This window comes from Serinus canaria, chromosome 3 (genome assembly GCF_022539315.1).
Source record: "Serinus canaria isolate serCan28SL12 chromosome 3, serCan2020, whole genome shotgun sequence".
In the NCBI taxonomy this organism is placed as follows: domain Eukaryota; kingdom Metazoa; phylum Chordata; class Aves; order Passeriformes; family Fringillidae; genus Serinus; species Serinus canaria.
This window is the reverse complement of record NC_066316.1, coordinates 37,318,983-37,338,523: the sequence shown is the minus strand read 5'-3', so window position 1 is coordinate 37,338,523 and position 19,541 is coordinate 37,318,983. Positions and strand designations below refer to the sequence as shown.

At 40.8% G+C, this 19,541-nt stretch overlaps 1 protein-coding gene across 3 annotated transcripts in view; it reads left to right on the top strand.

Moving 5' to 3' along the window:
- Positions 1-19,541, top strand: part of SDCCAG8 (SHH signaling and ciliogenesis regulator SDCCAG8) — a 104,777-nt gene that overhangs the window by 83,605 nt on the left and 1,631 nt on the right. For all 3 annotated transcript variants that reach the window (XM_050972223.1, XM_018916283.3, XM_009091988.4), the window contains exons 17-18: positions 14,708-14,834; positions 16,846-16,928. In XM_050972223.1, coding sequence (XP_050828180.1) covers positions 14,708-14,834; positions 16,846-16,896 — 178 coding nt within the window. In that variant the 3' untranslated portion in view covers positions 16,897-16,928. The remainder of the gene's footprint in view (positions 1-14,707; positions 14,835-16,845; positions 16,929-19,541) is intronic.

Sequence of the window (19,541 nt, the reverse complement as noted above, 5' to 3'; positions counted from 1 at the left end):
CATAGTTCTAATATAACACTGAAACCCCCCCCCCCCCAAAAATAAAAAATCCTGTATCAGTTAGGGTACCTGAATTTCAGGGTGCTTTGGGTAGAAAAATAACCAAGAATAATAAGATTTCCTAAGAGGAAATCTTATTAGTAGCATTGGTAGTCTTAAACAATCCACCCCCCAACATACAGCAAAACAGCAACCCCAAACTACAGAGGTTCTGTGAAAACACAATAATTCCGACATCAGGCAGTTAAATAACAGACTCTGATGCGGAAAACTGCCCCAGATTCCAACATTCCTTTCAGCTGAGATTAGAAAACAAGGTAGACTTAGCATGAGAAATAGTGTCTTTATATGAAGAGATTGCTCTTGTTAGGCCCATATGTGAACCATATATCCAGATTCTCTCTACATCCGCTCACTTGTCTCCCTGTCAGCATCTGAAGAGATCCCCAAATGATCAAATGTACCTTTCATACCAGAATTTAATTTTAGAAGACTGTCTTGGCCTATTAATTTTGATTATAACAATGCTGTGGTGGCAGAGACATCCGATTGCAAGTAAAATTTCAGAAATCAAAACGCTACAAAGCTCTAGAAATAAATGCAAGTGCAACTTGCAGTAATAGGTCACATAGTTGTATACGGTAAAATACGTGTCATTATTGAATAAGAAATAATTCATCAGGGCATGTATTGTTCATGTGCACTTAGTGTGTTACAAACTGCAGTGTGGTGGCTGAATTCTTCCAGGATCTGTGTGTGTCAGATGAGGAAGGCAAAGTTAAAGAGCCAAAAAAATGGTTCCAGAGCTGACACTTGTAGAAATTTGGACCTTAAGTACTGCAGAGCATCTTGCTCATTTTTGTGATCTATTTGCTTTCTCATACTCAAGGAGTTAAATTAATAAAACCTGATTATATTAGAGTAGCTTGCATACCATGAAACTTGTCAAAATATTAATTGAATTCTTTCAGATACCTCGTTGATTACCTATTTTCCCTTTAAGGTATATTTTCTTATTTTATTCTTAACATTAAGTGCATGAAGGCACCATCAAGAACTAGAAATTATACTGAAACAGGAGCCACAAAATTAAAAATGCCAGTAGGAAGTGATGTAATCAGGGTAGTGATTCTATGTTTTCTGTTTTGATAATGGATGTCTAAGGGTGTTCACATGGTTATTTCATGAAGAAATCAATTCCCTTGCTAATATCATCACATCTCCATGTAGTCCTTTTCAAATTGAAGCGGTTTTACATTCAATTCCCTGTTTCTCTTTGTCTCAAAAGAAGAAAAGGATTCTGTCATTTCTACAAATCACTGTAGAAGTTCTGTTGCTTCTACAACTTAAAAATGAAGTGCCCAATAAAACTGGGTGAATTATTTACAATTATTATATCAAACATTTCAGGTATACCTAGAACATGAATACAGGAAGCTTTAAACCTATTTTTATTATTATTATTATTCCATATAATAAGAACTGTCATTTCTCTACAAACTTTAAAAAATCTCACTCTATGCTCCACATTCCAAAAAGCCCCTCCCAGACAAACCCAAAAAGATCTGATAAGATATGGTAGTGGAGTCTTCATCAGACCGAGCCTGTTTCTTAAGCATTCCAGACTGCAATCCAGTGAACCTATTGGCACTTTCTACTGGAAATGATTGATGGTGGCCATGGTAAGCAACAGTTCAGTTACACTCTGCAGTCAAGGGTAAATCTTTTGACATACACTGCACCTTCATAATTTTCCCCTGCTTATCAAGAGAATAAACTATAAATTTTTTATTTTTTTTTTCTTAGCGTGCAAGAAATAAGAATGTGTGCAGCATTTTCATTTTCATTCTACAGCATTCAGTTTGCAGCAGGTCTTGGTGAAGACTTTGCTCATGATTCCTTTATTCACCTATTCTTGGAGAAGAAGTCATAGCACATATACAAAGTTAATATTCTCTCTATTATCTAAATCTAAAACCATGCTTCTTGCCTAAAAGATAAATTGCAGTTCTGAAGTTTCATATGTGCGAAGGACTTCTGCTGGCCATGCTTCCTATTTCTGAATTTCTGTTTCTGATGTTTGTGCAGACTCTTATTGAAAGGGGGGCAGCACTGGATGTTGCTGCCGAGGGATTGGGATGGGGCGAGGGAGTCTGTGAGACAGCTCTCCAAGCACACCTTCCTCTGGAACATCAGTCACAGCTGATGTGCACAGACATACCAGATGTGGTCACAGACAATTGGTTTTGACCTGATATATTCAGGAGACATCCTGCTGGGTTGATTATTGCTTTGCTATCCAAAGCAACACAGTGGATAGGACAGGCATTTTTCAACCCTAAGTGATACTGAGTTATTAAGAATCTTCCAGGAAAAACCTAAGACACACATAGACACTCCTCATCTAGGAAAATATATAAGATTATTGAAAATAATTTTCTCTCTCATCTCCCACAGTCCTCTAGGATTGGGGCAAGTGGGCCAAGCCTGGGCATTAATACCTGAAATGAAAATTGGTTAATGATCAGAAATATGTGTGAAACATAGAAGGTCTGAAGAGATTAAACCAAGAGGCTGGGGAGGGGTTTGGTTGATGTTATTATATATATTTTGGCTTCATTTCATAGTTTTTAAGTTTTGAATATTGTGCACAGAACTAACTGAAATCACAATTTGTAGTTATAAATATTTCTTGTAAATACCCTTTAAATACTTCTTTATTATAACTGGAAAATCAAGCCCTATCCAATTTAAACTGAACTAAATTGCTACGTCATCGAATACATTGCCACATTTTAAATTTTGAAAATAAGTGTGTTTTGAACTTCTGTCATCTTTTTCTTAAGAAAAAGAGAGAAAAAATGTAATTATTGGAGGAGAAAGTGTCTTTTTAATTTTGGTTTTGTATAAAACTGTTAAAAGCAATTTTGATGAAATTTTAAATAGCCTTGAGACAGAGAGTACTAGGGGAAAGGAAACAGCTTAAACAAACAGCTTGGAAACCTAGTATTGTCCTCAAAAATGCTGGTTTCAACCAAACCTTCAACACTGGTCGACTCTTTCTGTGAGGATAGGACGCCATCATTTGTGTAGGAACTCTAACTCCTAGATAGCTGAGGGGAAAAACAATTTGTTCACTGTGTAGTTGAACACAAGCAGTCCCATATTGTAGGGAAAACTGTTTTTGTGAAGGCAAAGGAACGTTCTGTGCACATTGCAATGGAGACTTGGTGCAGGGAGACTGTTTGGAGCAAATGCATGTTTAGTTTCTGTTCTTCTGGAAAAGAAGATGTTCTTGCTAGAACAGACACATGTGCTGCATGTTCCTATGCTCCACAGTGCTTCACAGATAACTGCATCAACAATACATGTGAGCAGCATTTGACGTAGAAATGTTATCTTTTATCTCTTTGATGTCTTATTTTAGTGATGCAGGAAAAGTTTGAGGAAATAGTGTTTCTGAACAAAAGGTGCTGCAAATTGTCAGCAGACAGAACTGCAGAATTTTGCAGTCTGTCCTTATATATTTCTATCTCTGCTTGCCCTTCATTAACTAAGATAGTTATTCATCACAGAGTGGTCAGTGGGAGTTTTATAGGAACATTTAATTATAATTTCTAGGTTCTATTTCTTTTTTTAAATTTTCAGACTCAAATTTTTTTGTATATTTTCTTTTCTGTTATAGTCCATTATGTCATAAATGGACAAATGATAACTTATCACAAACAAAATTATTTTTGCAGCCTGTGTTCCTTAGCATCTGGATTCTAAAGAGATAACCTGGGTGCCTGCATGCCAGTGCAACCAGGATTTTTATGGTGTGAATAATCTTTGCTCATCACACCAAAAAAATCAGTGTGTCAGTGTATTCCTGCAGAGTCATTAGCATACAGACTCACTCTGCTTGCTTAACAAAGCATGGTTTGGTGTATTATAGTTTCCTAGTCTGCTTGTCGGATTCACCTCTGACAAAAGCAGAGAGCAAATTCAATCCCTTCTTCAGTGGCACACTAATGTGGGAAATAAATCTTGGGGCATAAGGTCTGAATGGCAGTCATTTAAATAATTCAAATGCAGGGATCGTTTTGCCCATGTGCCTTTCATTTCTTTGTTTTGTTTCACTGTATTTCCCAAATCACTGAGAGACAAATGATCCTCTGTGACAATCTATATTTTTAAAATATCTAGAGCTAAATAATCCCTGTCCTCTTTCAATGCAGTTTAATTGGTTACATGTAAAATAATTATTTGCTCTCTCTTTTGTGGTGTGGAGGGGGGAGTTGGAGGGGAGAAGTAACATACAAGCAGATGTGCTGCTAGATCTACAGGCTTCTGCCAACCATATGGCATCTTAAAGAAAGATGGTTGGAGCGTCTGGATTAGCAAAGAGTCGGGATGGAAAGCCATGTGTCGTGTTGGTACAGGCAGTTGTTTTAGCTCTCTGTAAAAGGCTTCAGGAGATTGTGTAATGGAACAAATGGTACTGCAAGCCTAGTAACAGCCTTACCGCTGCTGGAGAGGCAATTGGCCCCCAGGCGAGTACTGCTTCATCCTTGCTTGTTGGTTTTTTGTGAAGGATTTTTAGATCATTATTATGTGTTCTTCTTTTAACGTACAGGAAACTTGGGAGATGTAATTCTGAACTTTATACTTGAAAGAGAGCTATTATGTGCTTGGGATTTTTTCACACTCTCATTTTTTACAATGAAAACATACAGTTCCCTTCTCTTTGAAATTAAAAGCTTGTGCCCCTTTGCAAATTTCCCGCATCTTTTGTGAACACTTTGAGACACCAGTTCACTGAATTTGTCACTGATGCCAAGATTTTGGGGGAAAACTGCTCTCTCTAGGATTTGCGTAGTTAAAAAGAGTGGGGCTATTGTGCTTGTGGCTATAATGTACCAGCCTGGCATTTGTATTCTGTTTGACAAGGTGCTCTTTATGCAAACAAGGGGCCTGCTTCTATTAAAGGCAGAACTCCTTTAGTTTTTAGCAACATAAGATTGGGCATTTCAACACACTCCTGTGTGCTTTACAGGAGTCTGTAGTTCACATTACAGCTCATAGGAGTTATTCTGAATCAGGATGAAAGCTATTGTATTCAGATCTGTAACAGAAATAGATTTTAGTCATTTCTCTATTGTCAGAGAATAGAACTCTAAATTCCTCTGTATGTTTCAATGAAATGAGGCCTTTTAGTAGACCTGTAAATGCATTTTTTCTCCTTGATAACATTTGTTTCTAAGGAAATTAAACCCTGATGCTGCAGTACAGAAGTTCAATAAATAGGATTATTTTATTTGAAGAGATTTTAAGTACGTTATGATCCCAGTATGATGATTTTTATGGAAGGAGATAACATGAGGGACACCCAAACATTCATTTGTTGGTAAATACTTGCTAAGCAGGTAATGTTATGGTTTCAGAGACATTAGAAACAAACCATTAACTAGAGAAGCATCTTCCCTATGAGAGTCTTTGCTGAAAAATACACTGTCTTAAACTGGGACAAACGCTGCTCTAGTTGCAGCCTAGATTCACAATCATTTAAAAGTAAAATTACAATTACCGTTCTTTTTTCACTTTAATTTTTTTTTCATACTCTCCAGAAGGCTCCTTATCTGGAGCTTAGGAAACAGCAGTACCCAGCTTAATCTGCAGTTTAGTTACAGCAGTGCACGCTTTTCCCTGAGCTGCCTGCGTGCCCCCCTGCTCAAGCCTGCATATGTTGCTCAACACTGATCAAAAGTAGCTTCCCTCGGGAGGGAGGCTTGGGTTCATTTTGTCGGCCTGTTCATTACCTCGCCTCAGCCAAGGCTGAGCCAGGTGTGAGGTGGACAGTTGTCCACCAGGAGTGGTGCCAAGACCACCAGCATCTCCCTGGAAGGCTCTGGCGGTGGCTGCTGAGGAGCAGCAGAGTCGAACCAGTGAGCCCCAGCGGGGACCTCGGGCTCTCTTGGGGCACCTGCTGAGCTTTCGCTGCCTTTCAGAAACCCCGACTGCTTTCTGCCCCATGTTCATGTGGGAGTTCACCAACAGAGAGATGTGCATTTTCTCTGGGCTTCCCATATAAGAAATTTTAAGTAATGTTGTGTTTTTGCTGCAGCAACAGTATCGGAGGTTGCCATGTCTACAGAGACAGTAATTGACTGATAGCAGGTGGATCTCTTGTTCTCAAATTTCATGTGTTTGTCTTCTCTATCCCTACTTAAAAGATGAAACCCCATGGTTTATTTTTGAACATAGAGCCACAGTTTTGTTTTCTTAATTCACTACTAGTGATTTAAGGCAGTTAATTTTCATTTATGTCAGTTTCCAAAAGCATATCAAGACTTCTAAGCTTGCTTGTTTAAATGTTTGCTTTATAAAAGTTACCACTGCTTACCACTGAAAGATGAGAACATGGAGAAGTAGTATGAGAAAAGCATAATTTACCTAGCAAAACTAAGTAAGACCTCTTGCTGTCATCCAAGGGGAAGAGTATTCTTCTCTTCTCATTTAGTTACATTGAACATGTGTCAAGAAAGCTATTAACATTTATTTCAATTTGTAGCAAAGAAAAAGCTGATAGTTTTGCTAGAATTTTTCACTATAATTAAAATGTGGTGGCAACAGAACACTGTGTGCATGCACATGCACAGTTGTGGACAGGAGGAATCCTGCTGGAAGGTGCTGGTGTTCTTACCAAGCTGGGATGTTTGTGCAGGGTCCAGTGACCGCTGACTGATGTGCTGAACTATGACATGGGAGAGCCAGTGCTTGTTTTGTGTGGTATTGCTGACAGCCCTGTGCTGCTATTCCAAGGACTCTAGAGCTGCTATTCTCATCCACAAGCTAAGCTGCTCTCACCAGAAAGGCATAATTGACCCTTTGCACTGGCTGTGATCTGGGTGTGTTGATACTCATCTCCAAACTGCCTGGTTGCAGTCATATTCTTTATTGTGGAGGGGTTAATGGTTTTCCTGAAGATAACTGTACTGAAATTTGCCTCTAAAACAGCAATAAAATTCCCTTATTTCATAGCAATGAATAAGTTCACCTTGCAGTAAATTAAAGCACAGTTGGACTAATGCACATATAAATTACAAAATAGCCACTCTCTTAAAGAGAGTGTAATACTGTCTATAATGTACTAAGGCATTTTTAAGATGTATTTTCTGTGAAATGCTTCCCTTCAGTGTTGCTAAGCAATTGCAGGTTTCACGAACTTCATGTGCAGTTTTAAAATATAGTCCAAAACAAAACAAAACACCAAGTGGACTCTCAGTTCACAAGAGCTGAGCTTCATGAAGGTGGGCTGACAATACTGCTCAGATTCTCCATCTCTTCTCATTTTTCTAAAAAATAACCTGTGGTTTCTCAGGATGAAACTGCTTTCCTCTCAGCCCTTTCCAATGCAAAATTGCCTTACCATTTTCCCCATCTTTAGTCTCCCATGTTACACCCACCATGGTGTTTCTTTGATGCTGTGACTCCCTTCAGTCTCGGCAGAGCTGGTTTATGGGTGTACTGGGGAATGTGGGGAGATTGGGGCTGGCCCCAGGTGGTACAGCCCTGCTCCAAAGTGCTGTGTTGTGTGCCAACAGCAGCTCCCTGTGAGGTGGGAGCTTGCTTGGCCAGCCAGCACAAACAGAGGCCAAACCCTCCTCAGGTCCCTTGGGTGTATCCATGCGTATCTTGAGCACCGATCTTTCTTACCTCTCACATGCATCCTGGGCTCCTCTGCCCACCGTGACCTCCTTCCCAGCCATTCCTTAGATCCTTATGCCTCTATTTCCCTTTTGTTTTCTAGAGTAAGTTTGGAAATTAGAGCTGTAATAGCTGAGCTTGGGCTATTACAAGCCCAAGCTGTAATAGGAGTAGGCTGAGCTTGGGCTAAGTTCTCAAATGGAAGCAATCTGCTCTGTGTGGATGGAGAGCAACGAGCCCTTGTATGTAAGACATCTATCTGAACGTGCTGCACAGAAAAAATTGTCTGTCACCAATATAAGTAATATTCCTCCTTTTCTGTGTCACAAGCATAAAACTAAACTCTGAACAAGTTCTACAACTAACATTAGTTTGACTGTGATTTTTGAAAACTGCAATAATCCTCTGTGAACCTGGAAAAAAAAGCAAATGTGTGTTGTCTGCCAGAGCTTAAAGGCAAAATCATTTGTTTGAAATGAACTGGGAGCAGGGGCACCTCTAGAGTGGAAAATAAGGATAATGGGGGTAAAGCAACAAAACTAATAAGTGACACCTCCATAGATATTTAACACTTTGTGTTTGATATTTTTAGAGTTTATTTTCATAGTAGTCAAAATATGCACTATAGCAGCCTTGGGGTTGTGCTGCAGAACAGTTTTGAAGGACTGTAGGATATGTAGTCCTTAAACTTGGAAAGACTCCTTTGCAGATAACCAAATGAGAAGGACTGTACCCAGCACTATTGGCCTCTCATCTGCGAGGTCACTAGTGAGAAACATTTTACCTTTCAAACACAGGCACTGATAGCCAGAGAGAGAAGCTTTCTGCTTAGTACCTCAGTGCCTGCAGCCCTTGTTGATTCTGGGCTCAGTGAGGACAGCAGGGCTGAACCCAAAGCTGTTCTGTTCGCCTGCAGTTGCGACTGTCAGCACAACTGAAGCAGTTGTAGCTCAGCTGCACTGCCCTTTCTAGCAGTAGGTTTGGGTTTTTTTAATTAAGACAATATCTGACAAAGTGAATTAACAGAAGCTGATGCTTTTAGCAGGTTTTTTGCTTCAAATGCCTGATGTCAGCTTGGGCCACATGTACATTCTGCACATGCCATGGGATAGAAAAAGTGAAGACTTGTTTTTCAATTCTCTGCTGCCTGCCCAGACACCACATGTACTGTCTGTTACATGTCGCTTCTGATGAGGTTCATGCTGGGAATTTCTTTTTAAAGGCAAAGTATTTGTGAAGGAAAGAGTTCAGATTGGGCATTAAAAATTCTCAGTGTCTACAGCTTGAATACAGTGATTGCTTTATGTGGACACCAGCTAGCAGTTTGTACAGGTTCAGGTTTGTCTGTTAATAAAGAAAATAAGAGGAATTGGAGTAAACTGTAGGGGAAATGGAGCACAGGTTTCTAAAAAGTAAACCAGCCACAGAAATTGTTGTAACTAGTGATACAAGCACAGGAAAATTATTTCAGTAGTACAAATACATATCTTATAAACATGAGGAGACCACTTTTGAAACCTTAGTTGGATATGTGTCTCCTACCATTATGACTGGGAAATTGCGCAAAATCTGTTCTGTCTGGCACATAACAAAATCAGAGAGGTGAACATCTTTAAAAAAAAACAAAAAAAAAGTAGAGTCTGACTGTACAATTCAATATATTTCTGTAATATTTTCTGTTTTGAGCCATGCTTTTTTTTTTTTTTTTCCCCACAGTATTTTACAGTATTCTAAATTACTAGCCTGGATGATCTAGAGAATTGGTTTACTTCATACTTGTCAACTAAAAGCGTAAAATAGTAACCTGAACTGATTCTTCTCTAGAGCAAACCTGATCCAGAGTTCATATTCCTATGTAAGGCCTTACTATTTTGTATTCCTTTAAAGGAGGAAAAGCCTCATCTTCAGCCATGGAATTGGGACACAAATAGACATTAGCGAAGCTTTCACCCATATCTTTTCCAGCCTGCTGTACACTCTCTCTCATTGCTTCCTTCCTGTCAAAACCCAGTAGGGCCAAAAGTGGTCATCACAGCGGCCAAGCCCAGCTGCTACACCCCCCTACTGAAGAGCAGGCTGATAATGTTCTCCTCAGCATGTTAGACATGAGCTATTAGAAGCCCAGGAATAGATCCAGGCTCAGGTTTCCTACATGATCTATTTGTTTAACCTGGTGGGCCAGCTGTGGAAGTGAGGACAAATTCTAAAAGTCAGTGGTGACATCTGAAACAAAGGGGAAGCTCCTATGTAAACTTTTAATTAAACCCTATTTGCAGGTGTTGTTGTGGCATGCAAACCTTTTTATCTTATTAGAAATTATATACTACAGATACTTTAAAAGTATGTGGAAAAAATGAGTGTCTTAAGTAAAAGGGAATTTAGATATTACCCAATAGATATAAAAATTTTTAAAAAAAGAAGATTGAGTGATACAAAGCCATCTGGGTCACGGGGTCCATGGTGAAATGTGGACATTTGCTTCTTAGGTGTCCAATTCCAAACTGTGCAAGGGATATTACCTTCTAGTTACCAACTGTTAACATCAGTTGGATGAGTTTGTTCTGCCTGTAGCATGGGCAAGTGCTTATCTAGAAGTGGTGTAAATCTGCTCTGCCTGAGCAAATGACAATCTTGTCCTTTTTGTGGCAGCAGAAGTCTGATAGGGATTCCAGAGGGTGGGAAATTCCATGGAAACTTTTTTAATATGCCCTGAACTCTCTCCCTGTGTCCTGTTAGAAGTCAGGACTTCCAGTGTGACAGAAAGAAGGAGGCCTATTCACTACCTTCAGTTCCTACTCACTGTTACAGGGTGGCTTTTTGGTCTGTATGTTTTTCCTCTTATGCTTTTTCTTTTCTTTTTTATTAACATGAAAAAGGTGCCTCATAGTGTTTTGATTTTGGAGCCAGGTGGGAGAATGCAGTTCAGTTAAAGGATAGGTTGTGGTGTGTATTCATGTTTAAATTTTGGGAGCCTGTGGAGGCTTCTCTGAGATGCTTATCACTTAAGGTTCTTTCAAGGCACTGATCTATGGGTCAGGATCTTAAGTAAACAGTAATTTAGGACACTAGTGAAACATCAGGGTTTAATTTACTATTTGTCTTCCTTTCTAAATACATAGACTCTAATTTTTTTACCTCAGAATTTACTGTGTGAATTCATCAGTGCTGTAAACCACAGTGAAGATGCAAGTTTCTCACATGAAAAATAGTTTTATTGTTGGTCTCAACATCCTAGTTGTTCACAGAGCTGATTCGAGATACAAAGAGGTAGTGAACATAAATTTTTCTGCCTTAATGAAAACAACAACATCACTTCAGCTATGAAAAGGGAAGACAGAAACATAGCAGAGTTGAGGTGGAAAGAAAGCAGAGGAGACCTGTCCTACCATGCCCATGAGAGGGGTGGGGAGTGACAGCAGCTGGGGCAGTTGTGGCTGCAGGAACAAGCTCACCATGAGCACCAGCCATACACCTTAACTCTTTGATGGCAGCCAGTCTGGCACCAAGATCATCATACAGGCAAAGCAAGCCTGATCACTGACTTGCATTCAGCAGGATATGACCTCAGACAGTGCCTGATCTTTCTGTGTCAGGAACTAAGTGTGTTCACCATAGTGATCACCCTTCAGCTGCATCTCTGCAGCATGGCAGAGGTCTCCAGCGTGGTCTTTGGTTTTCCCACTCAGAATCAGGAACCACCCCTGATCAGCAGGCAAAATGAGCAAAGCAGGAGCAACCTTAGAAACTCATAGCTGGACACTGTTGCCCTGACAGGACAAATGCATTTTAAAGGTGGTTTGCTGCACAGTGGCGTGTGCTGGTTGTGCTGGGCTTTGGTCACTCTGGGGGGCAGCAGGAGCCAGGCTCAGCACCCCCTCATGCACAGAGATGTGGCCCCAGTGCTGGTGGCCCCCCTGTGTGGCTGGTGGTCTCCTGGGTGGCTGATGCCCCAGCCCTTGCCATGGGGTGCCTGGGGGTCACAGCACCCACTGCTGGGGTGATGGGCTGGCGTGTGTTACCATGGCAACTGGCAGATGGGGGGCTTTGGCAGGGGCAGTGGGGAGGCAGCCACGGCAGCGCGCTGGCCGAGCTGCTCAACAACAGCCCTTTCAGCACTGACAGCTCTGCTCTGGCTGGCCAGAAGTAGTTATCAGATTACTTGTATTAAAACCTAATTAAGATGTGTGCCAGTAAATGCAGCATGATTATTGGATTTGGTGATTTAGCTGCTGCAGGTTGCTGCAATCCAATCACGCCATTTCAGCAAATCCAGCTCCGTGGACTAAAGTGAAAACGTTTTACATCAGTAACCTGACTATGCTGAAAGAGTAAATAACCTTTTAATGCCTCTACTATGTCAAGGACTGACTGATACCCACTGCAGGGTGAATGGGTACTGGTACTGCCCACTTATCCTTGCATATTAATTTCCTTCAAATCAATATTAAAACCCAGAGGAGGGCTGACAGGTTATGTCAGCTTTTACATTTATTGTGGATTGCCTGTGGATTGGTGGGTCTGAGTCTCCCAGGTCTGTTCTGAGTCGTGCAGGTGCCCCCACTTTACCTATGTGTTGTTACAGAAAAGAAAGCTGCTTTTGTTTTTTTATCTGTAGGCCACGCACAAGGGGAAATGTAACATGGTAGGTCCTAGTACAGATTTGGGGTGTTGGATGCAATGGAAGTTTATTCTGCAGGTCGAATTCACCTTGATGCCAAAGCTCTCCTTTGTGTTTGATGTTTTACCTCATTTCTGCAGGGTCTTGCAGTGATTGTCTAGCCATAGCTGTCAAAATGTAACAAACCCTATCTATCACTTTTCACTTCATTTCTGGACAGACAGGGGTATAGCCTTGTCTCAGATCCAAATTTCACTGCCATGTGAAGTCTTCTGCATGTTGTAATTGCACAAAAAAGCAAGGTAGGTTGGAGTCTTTCTAACATAAAGCTGCCTATGAGTTCCAAGTACTGAGAATCAGAGCAGTCGTGATCCAGTTGTGTTCTCTTTCTGTGGAACCACTCATCTCATGGAACTGTCTCTTTCTTGCCTCCATATAGAAATAGGGATTTTGGTTTGAAGTGGTTAATGGGAAATTATTTGAAGGGTATTGTTATTATTGGGTATTGTAATTACTACTGACTGGGAGCTTTCTCCTTAGTGCCAGGCTGTCCTGTGGGTAGTGCAAACATGGTAACGTGGTTCAAGAGCTACATTTTCACCTTGTACCTTGAAGTAGCATGGCAGAGCATGGAGTCAGTTCCTGCTCTCCAACACAGCCAGGCCAAGGGGGAGCAGCTGCATGCCATCCCAACTGGACAGATCTTGCCACTTGGGTGGAAAAATTACCTCATTTAGACAGGAGGGACACGGTGGTCACTCAGATGCTCAGGACACAGTACATTTGCCTGGTAGGTGCTGTTGCCAAAGTGAACGTGGCGACCGTGCAACCTCCCTCACTCGTATTAGCAAAATGTGCAGAAGGTTCTGTCACCCAGTTGTAAAAATGATGGCAGGCATCGATGTGCAGTTGTAACATATGGGAAGTACAGTGAATGTGGGTGGAGCTGTTCATTTCTCATCTTGAATCATTTACGAGATCAGCAGGCAGGCCAGATACAATGCATATGGGAATGTGTGGCTGTGCTGCACATGTCACACGTAATAGCAGATACTGTGAGAGGGCCCAGAGCCTGTCCTCAGGAGCTGAATGCAGCAGAGCAGGCTGGGAGTCCCAGTGTGTGGACCAAGGGCCAGCTTGGCAGCAGTTTTGGGAGAGCAGACTGGCAAACAGAATTTGGGAATTCGTAGATCCAGATCTGCACTGACTAGAACTGCACCCTTTTCATCCATTGTAGCCCAGAGTTGTAGATCAGTATGTTATTAAACCTGTAATCAAGCACTGGAGATACAGATTATAAAGGAAAAGTTGTGACCTGCTGGTCAAACCCAGCTCAGTGCCTGAGTCATCTTTCTCCCTCTGCTCGATGAGACAGTCTAAATGTAACACTGCATGGTGAAGTTACAAGCAGAAAAGTGGAATTGATTATTTCCATAATTAAAGACTTTTCCATTTACAGCAGTTTATTTGAAAGGACATAGAGCTTCACAATAGAGCACACTAGGGCTTGTGTCCAGTAATATTTCTGAAATTTGAATGGGCTACCTGTGATTATCTACTAAAAAATCTTGTTCTGTTGTAAAATTCACATTAGTTGGAAATTGCTTCTGACTGGATGCCAGGAGTAATAAACAGTCACTGGAGAAATAACAAGTGATTCCTGCTTTTGTGATTAAAGAAATAAATGTGCAGTTGACCTGTCTAACAGCACTGTTGTCCCAACTCAGGCACTTGTTCTTCCAGTGTAAGCAGAAAGCCTCTGCATGTTTCTTCTAATACCTGCCAGCTTTTCCCCTCTGTTTTGCAGCTCCTGATGAGGAGGGCCTTTGGAATGATGGGCTCTTTACATCTTTCCCCAGGAATCCCTGTTAGACTGTTAAAGGATCTATGCTGACATGCTTAATTAACACTAAGCTTACTTGAAATAAGTGCTATGTTCTGTAATGAGTTTTGGACATTGACCAGCTTGCAAAGAGCAGTGGACAGAAAACAGAAGTTTTTGTCACTTCAGGTCCAGTTTGTCAGGGAATTTGGGGATTTGGTTTTATAATCTGGGCTACTGCATCTTTCAAGAAGACAGTTACTGAAGCAGCTACAGAGCGTGCAGCTTGCTTAGCTACAGGTGTTGGGATGCACTCCTGCAGTCTTTACTGATGTCACAGCAAAGCAGATTTGCTGTCATGTCCTCATAAAGCTTCTAAATTGAAAGAGCAAACCTTTAAAGTGCTAATTTAAAGTATGAAAATACATTTAAAGCCCATCCTAGGAGTAATACTTTAGTCTCAGCCCAACCACCAGTCTGAACGCTGGGCGCTGCCACCAGCAGTGCAAAGATCAAAGCTTCTTCCGTGAACTCCAACTTCAGATGCTCTGCAACCTTTTTATCTGTTTCTTTTCCAGGTTACAGCAGCTTGACAAGCACTGCCAGGTCACTGCCCAGCAGTTAGTGGAGTTGCTCAACAAACAGAATCAGCTCTTCAAAGAGAAGCACCTGCTTACAGAAGAGGTGCAGTTTCTGCGAACACAGGTACTGTGCCAAAAGAAAAGAAAGTCTAATGGGAATATTCTGCAGCTTTAGCAGAGAAATCTGCCAGCAGTCTGATTTCAACTGCTGGATTTTATTGCTGTTGTTCTTTTAAATACAGCATTACCTTATAAAAAAATAGAATAAAAATTCACACCGTTGGAAAGGTAGCTGAACCTGACTCTTACTTAAATCAAAACTTAATGAAAAAAAGTGTTTTGAAGTGACAGTAAAAAATCAGAAATTATTCTCAATGACAGTTCTTATCTGAAGATTTTTGTGTTGCTTTTTCAGAGAAAAAGGAAATCTGTTCTTTAACATCATTAGGTTTAAACAGTTACTTGATATTGAAAATTGCTTAGAGGTTTTGCTGCCATTTGTCAGACTAAAGTCCTTCTATAACTTCATGATTTTTTTTCTCCTTATTTTTAAAAGGTGCTGGTTTTCTTGGCCACTCAATGACCACTCATGATGAGACTCTTGGGACTGTCCTGGGCAGAGCCACTAGTTGAGCTTTGATGACCCCAATGGGTCTCTTTCAACCCAAGATATTCTGATTCATGCACCCAAATGTGAAATGGTGAATGTACAGTCAATCTTGCCTGAGCACTAATCACAGCACTGCTTCTCCAGCAGTTCTGATTGTTGCTTCCAGTGGTCCCTAGGAAGCTGTGGCTTCTTATGGGCTGTTCTGGTTTTTTTTGTTTTGGCCACTGTTCTTTGGCCAGTAAGTGCTTTGGAAATAAGGGAGAAGACTGCAGGGTGTTTTCTTTTTTCTTCTTTCACTTTTTTTTTCAGAAAAAGGAAGAGAACTAACAAGCACAGAATGAGGTTTTCAGTAAAACTATCAGATAATCAAACTCAAGGTTGAATTAGTGTATTTACTCAGTCACAAAGCAAATTAGAATGCTATCTAACTTTCGAACTCGTGAGTTTGCCCAGGATAGCTGGAGCTTGCTTAACATGGTAACAAAGGATATTCAGTGTAGGAAATTTAGTCTAGTAGCACACCTAGCAGTAAACAGAACATGAATTGGCTTAGAACTTTAAAGTACTTAAATCATACTATTTTTGTAGGCTTTTTATCTGTAGAAGTCAGTAAATATTTAACCTAAGAGAATAAAAACCATACTTTGTTAAGCCCCTAATCATGTCCATGTGTTCAGTTTTACAGGACTTCCTGTTCTAGTAGACAAACCAGCATGTAGTAACTACTGGCAAATTTTAGGGCAACCATAGTGTTCTCTCTATAAGAGAGGTTAAGGAGGTGGTTCTTCCCAAAATAAATTAAAATTTCTGCTTTCAGAAAAGCACTCCTGGTAATATGAACAGCTTTTACACGGTCCACAGAGATTTTGTTATTGATAATCTATTTTATCTGGAAGTGATTGTGTTTTTATGGAGTTAGGCAGAAGAACAAAAATCATACTAAAGAGGAAAAAAATCATTCAAATATTAAATTTCTATTAATACTTGACTGGCAAAAGCTGCCTTCTTTATATTCATTACAGGTTAATTGTACTCCAGAGGATACTTTTTAAGTTGAGAACACTCAGAAAAGAAGAATGATAGAAAACATTATTACAGAATGAGCCCTAAAAATCTATGTGCAGATATTTAAAGCAATGGTGGTTCTCTGGGAACTGGAATTCAGCCCAAAAGAGCTGCTGGGAATATCAGACAATTGTTTTAAGGAAACCATAAATGGAAGCTCTTTGCAGAAAGATGCCTGTAGTTAGTATAGAAATACTGAAACCAAACAACTACATAGTTAATGTTGAGCAAAGGATAAAGTGACCTCATATTCCACATTTTTCTGTATTGTCCAACAGTTGTCCTTTATAATTAGCAAAGTTTTTGGAGGTTCTTTTGTGGGGGGGGGGGGGGTGGGGGGGGGAGGTGGAAGCAATCCACCATTACCTAATCTTTTAAAGATGATGTAAAATACACTAAGCTAAATGTGCTATTGTATCTTGGAACATGAGCCTCTAGTAACTGCAGTTGCATATTTCAGGGAAAAAAATGGGATGCAGATCTCAAACAGGACACAGATGGAATGAAGTAAAAACCTGGATGGATAAAGAGAAATGAGCAGAAGTAGGTATTTTTTTTCTATATCCTATATATAGAGTGGGGGGAGAGGAAAGGAGAGCACGACTAAAACTATTTGCAGATGTGAGTTGAATCTGGCAAACACTTAAAGACAAAAGGAAGAAGGAAGTGTTTGAAACATTTTTGGGTTTGAAACTGTTGAAGCTTTTTGTGCTTTGATTTTTTTTCTCTTTAAGCACTTGAAAATTTAAGGAAAAGCACTCAATAGCAAAGACAAGTTTACCTGATAGAATTAAAAAAAAAAATCCTAAATATGTAAGTTGAAGGGAAAGGGAGATGTACAACTCTTAGCTAGGTGGGAACTTCTGGAAGATCTCAGATTTAACCCAGGTATTTTTGTACTAGGTGTTTGCTTTTTGATTTGGAATGCTTAGTTTTGTTGCTTCCAGTATTTTCTGACTGAGGAAGCTTGAATCATCCCTATCTTTTCAAAAAGGCTGCAATTGGTTTTGTAATAAATCATAACAGTTAGTGTATCATTGAAAGAAACATTATCTAGATATTTGTATTTGGAGCAGTGCTGTCATGTTACAGTAGTGCAAAATAGCTATAGGTGTTCCTACTGCCTTGTAAGAGTTACTAAACTTTTAAAGAATTTAAAAATGCATCATTTACTTGAATCTAGCTGACCTACCAAGCCCTAAGCCTTGACAGAATCTGTTTTCAAAAGTCAGATTACTTCCACTGTAGTTTTTATTTCTAGTGTTACGTTTGTTGTATGGGGGGAAAGACAGCAGAAAGAAAAAAAGATCTTTAAATTCAGCTACAGTCCAGTGTGTTGAGAGCCTGTTTTTCTTGGAAAACTCATTTGGTACTGTAAGGAAAATTCAGAGTTTTAAAGGAAAAGAAATCATAAAAGTACCTGATCCTGCTGTAATGCTGCGTTCCTTTACAGGCTACACGAGCATATTCAGGACCTTTTAAAGGTAGTCAAATTTTAATTGTGGGATTTACACCTCTCATTTTGAAAGTTTTTGGAACACTCAGGTTTGGAATTTCTACCTTTGAAAGTCTCTTGTATAGTGGAACTCACCCTAAAGCAGGAGGATAAGAGATATTTAATTGCCTTCCTACATAGGTATGAAATAGAGAATACTAAATAAATGTGCACAGAAAGCAAACAAACATCTAAACAGAGAAACCTCAGCACCCCCCACCAGGCATGAGTGTATTTGTGGGAGATGGGATGCCTCTCTCTTGCCTGATCTGCCTTGGTATCCATCAGTTTGACAGAAATAAGTATTTGTCCCGGTGGATAATCCCCTCACAGCCCCCGGCTGCCAGAAGGGGTTGCTGGCCAGCTGAGCCAGGGAGAGCACAGACGGGTAGGATTTGGACCTTGAGGATTACTTCCAGCGAGGGCTGCCATCCTGTGCTGCTGCTCTGACTTCCCCATGAAGATCTCCTCCTGCAAGCCAGCCTCTCCCTGGCCAGGAACTCGCACTCTCCCTGTGCTCTCCGTATGGCTGAGCCACTAAAGCTCTCTCCTCCCTCCTTGCAGATGTCTTTGTCACAGTGAGCGTGTCTGTGAGCCGATCACCCTTCTCCTAAAAGGAAGTTAAAGTACACTCACCCGTGCCTGTATTCCTGTCCTCGCCCCAGTCGCTCAGCAGGAGGCACTGTCAGAATTGCAGCTGCTCTGGAGCAGGGGTTTTCTTTCCTTTCTTGTGTCAGCAGGAATTTTCAGTGAGGCCCCAGTGGTTATTGTAGCAGTGTTCCCAAGTGTTCTGTTTGCTTTTTATTTTTTATTATATATTACAGAAGGGGGAGCCTTATTTCCAGCAAACAGGTAGGTCATCAATCTCTGCTGTCAAAAGTGATTCAAGCTGATCCTTACATGGCCTTCAACCTCAGGAGACCTGAAGATTGCTTTGGTTATTAGGAGAGAGCTTTTGTTTTAGTGTAGTCTTACTGCACAAAGATGGTGCCTCTGCCAGGTGTTTGTAACAACCAGTGACAGTTCACAGATGGGGTCGGTGGATGTTGTTGTGGGTTTTTTTAAGCAGATGAAAATCTTCACTTCTGCTTGGATGGAGTTTAATCAGAAGTGATGCAAGTTAAACCGTGACAGGAAGGGATAAAGATAGACCTCTGTTTGATGTCTGACTGCCCTGACATGAGGCTTCAAGTATTCAGCTCCTCAGTGTTTGTGCATCTGCAGCTGTGGGAGTCCTGTACATCCCGTCCAGTGTCTGGCTACTGGACGAAGCTGGGCACCAGCTGAGGAATTGAGCCTGGCCCTCCTTGGAGTTCCACCTTGGGTTTTACAGCCATGCAATGGAGGATTGAGGCACTGAAGCCACCTGAGTGCTTTCTAATCAAACAGGAAGTCAGTTGCTCTTCCCTCCTCCCAGTATTGCTGGCAGGATAAAATAAACCAGTCAGGCATCTGCGGTTCCCCTCCTATGCACCCTCCCAACTTGTACATCTAATACCCAACCAGCCCCTCAAAGCAGATGCCACTGAGGTAAGGAGGGAGTGCCAGAGGAACCTGGGCACTGTGTGCTGCAACGTTCTGTGCACCGAAAACCAAAATATTCTAGGGATGAGGAGAAACTAAGACTGGAAAGGCCCTTACCCCTGACTGTCCAGTAACCA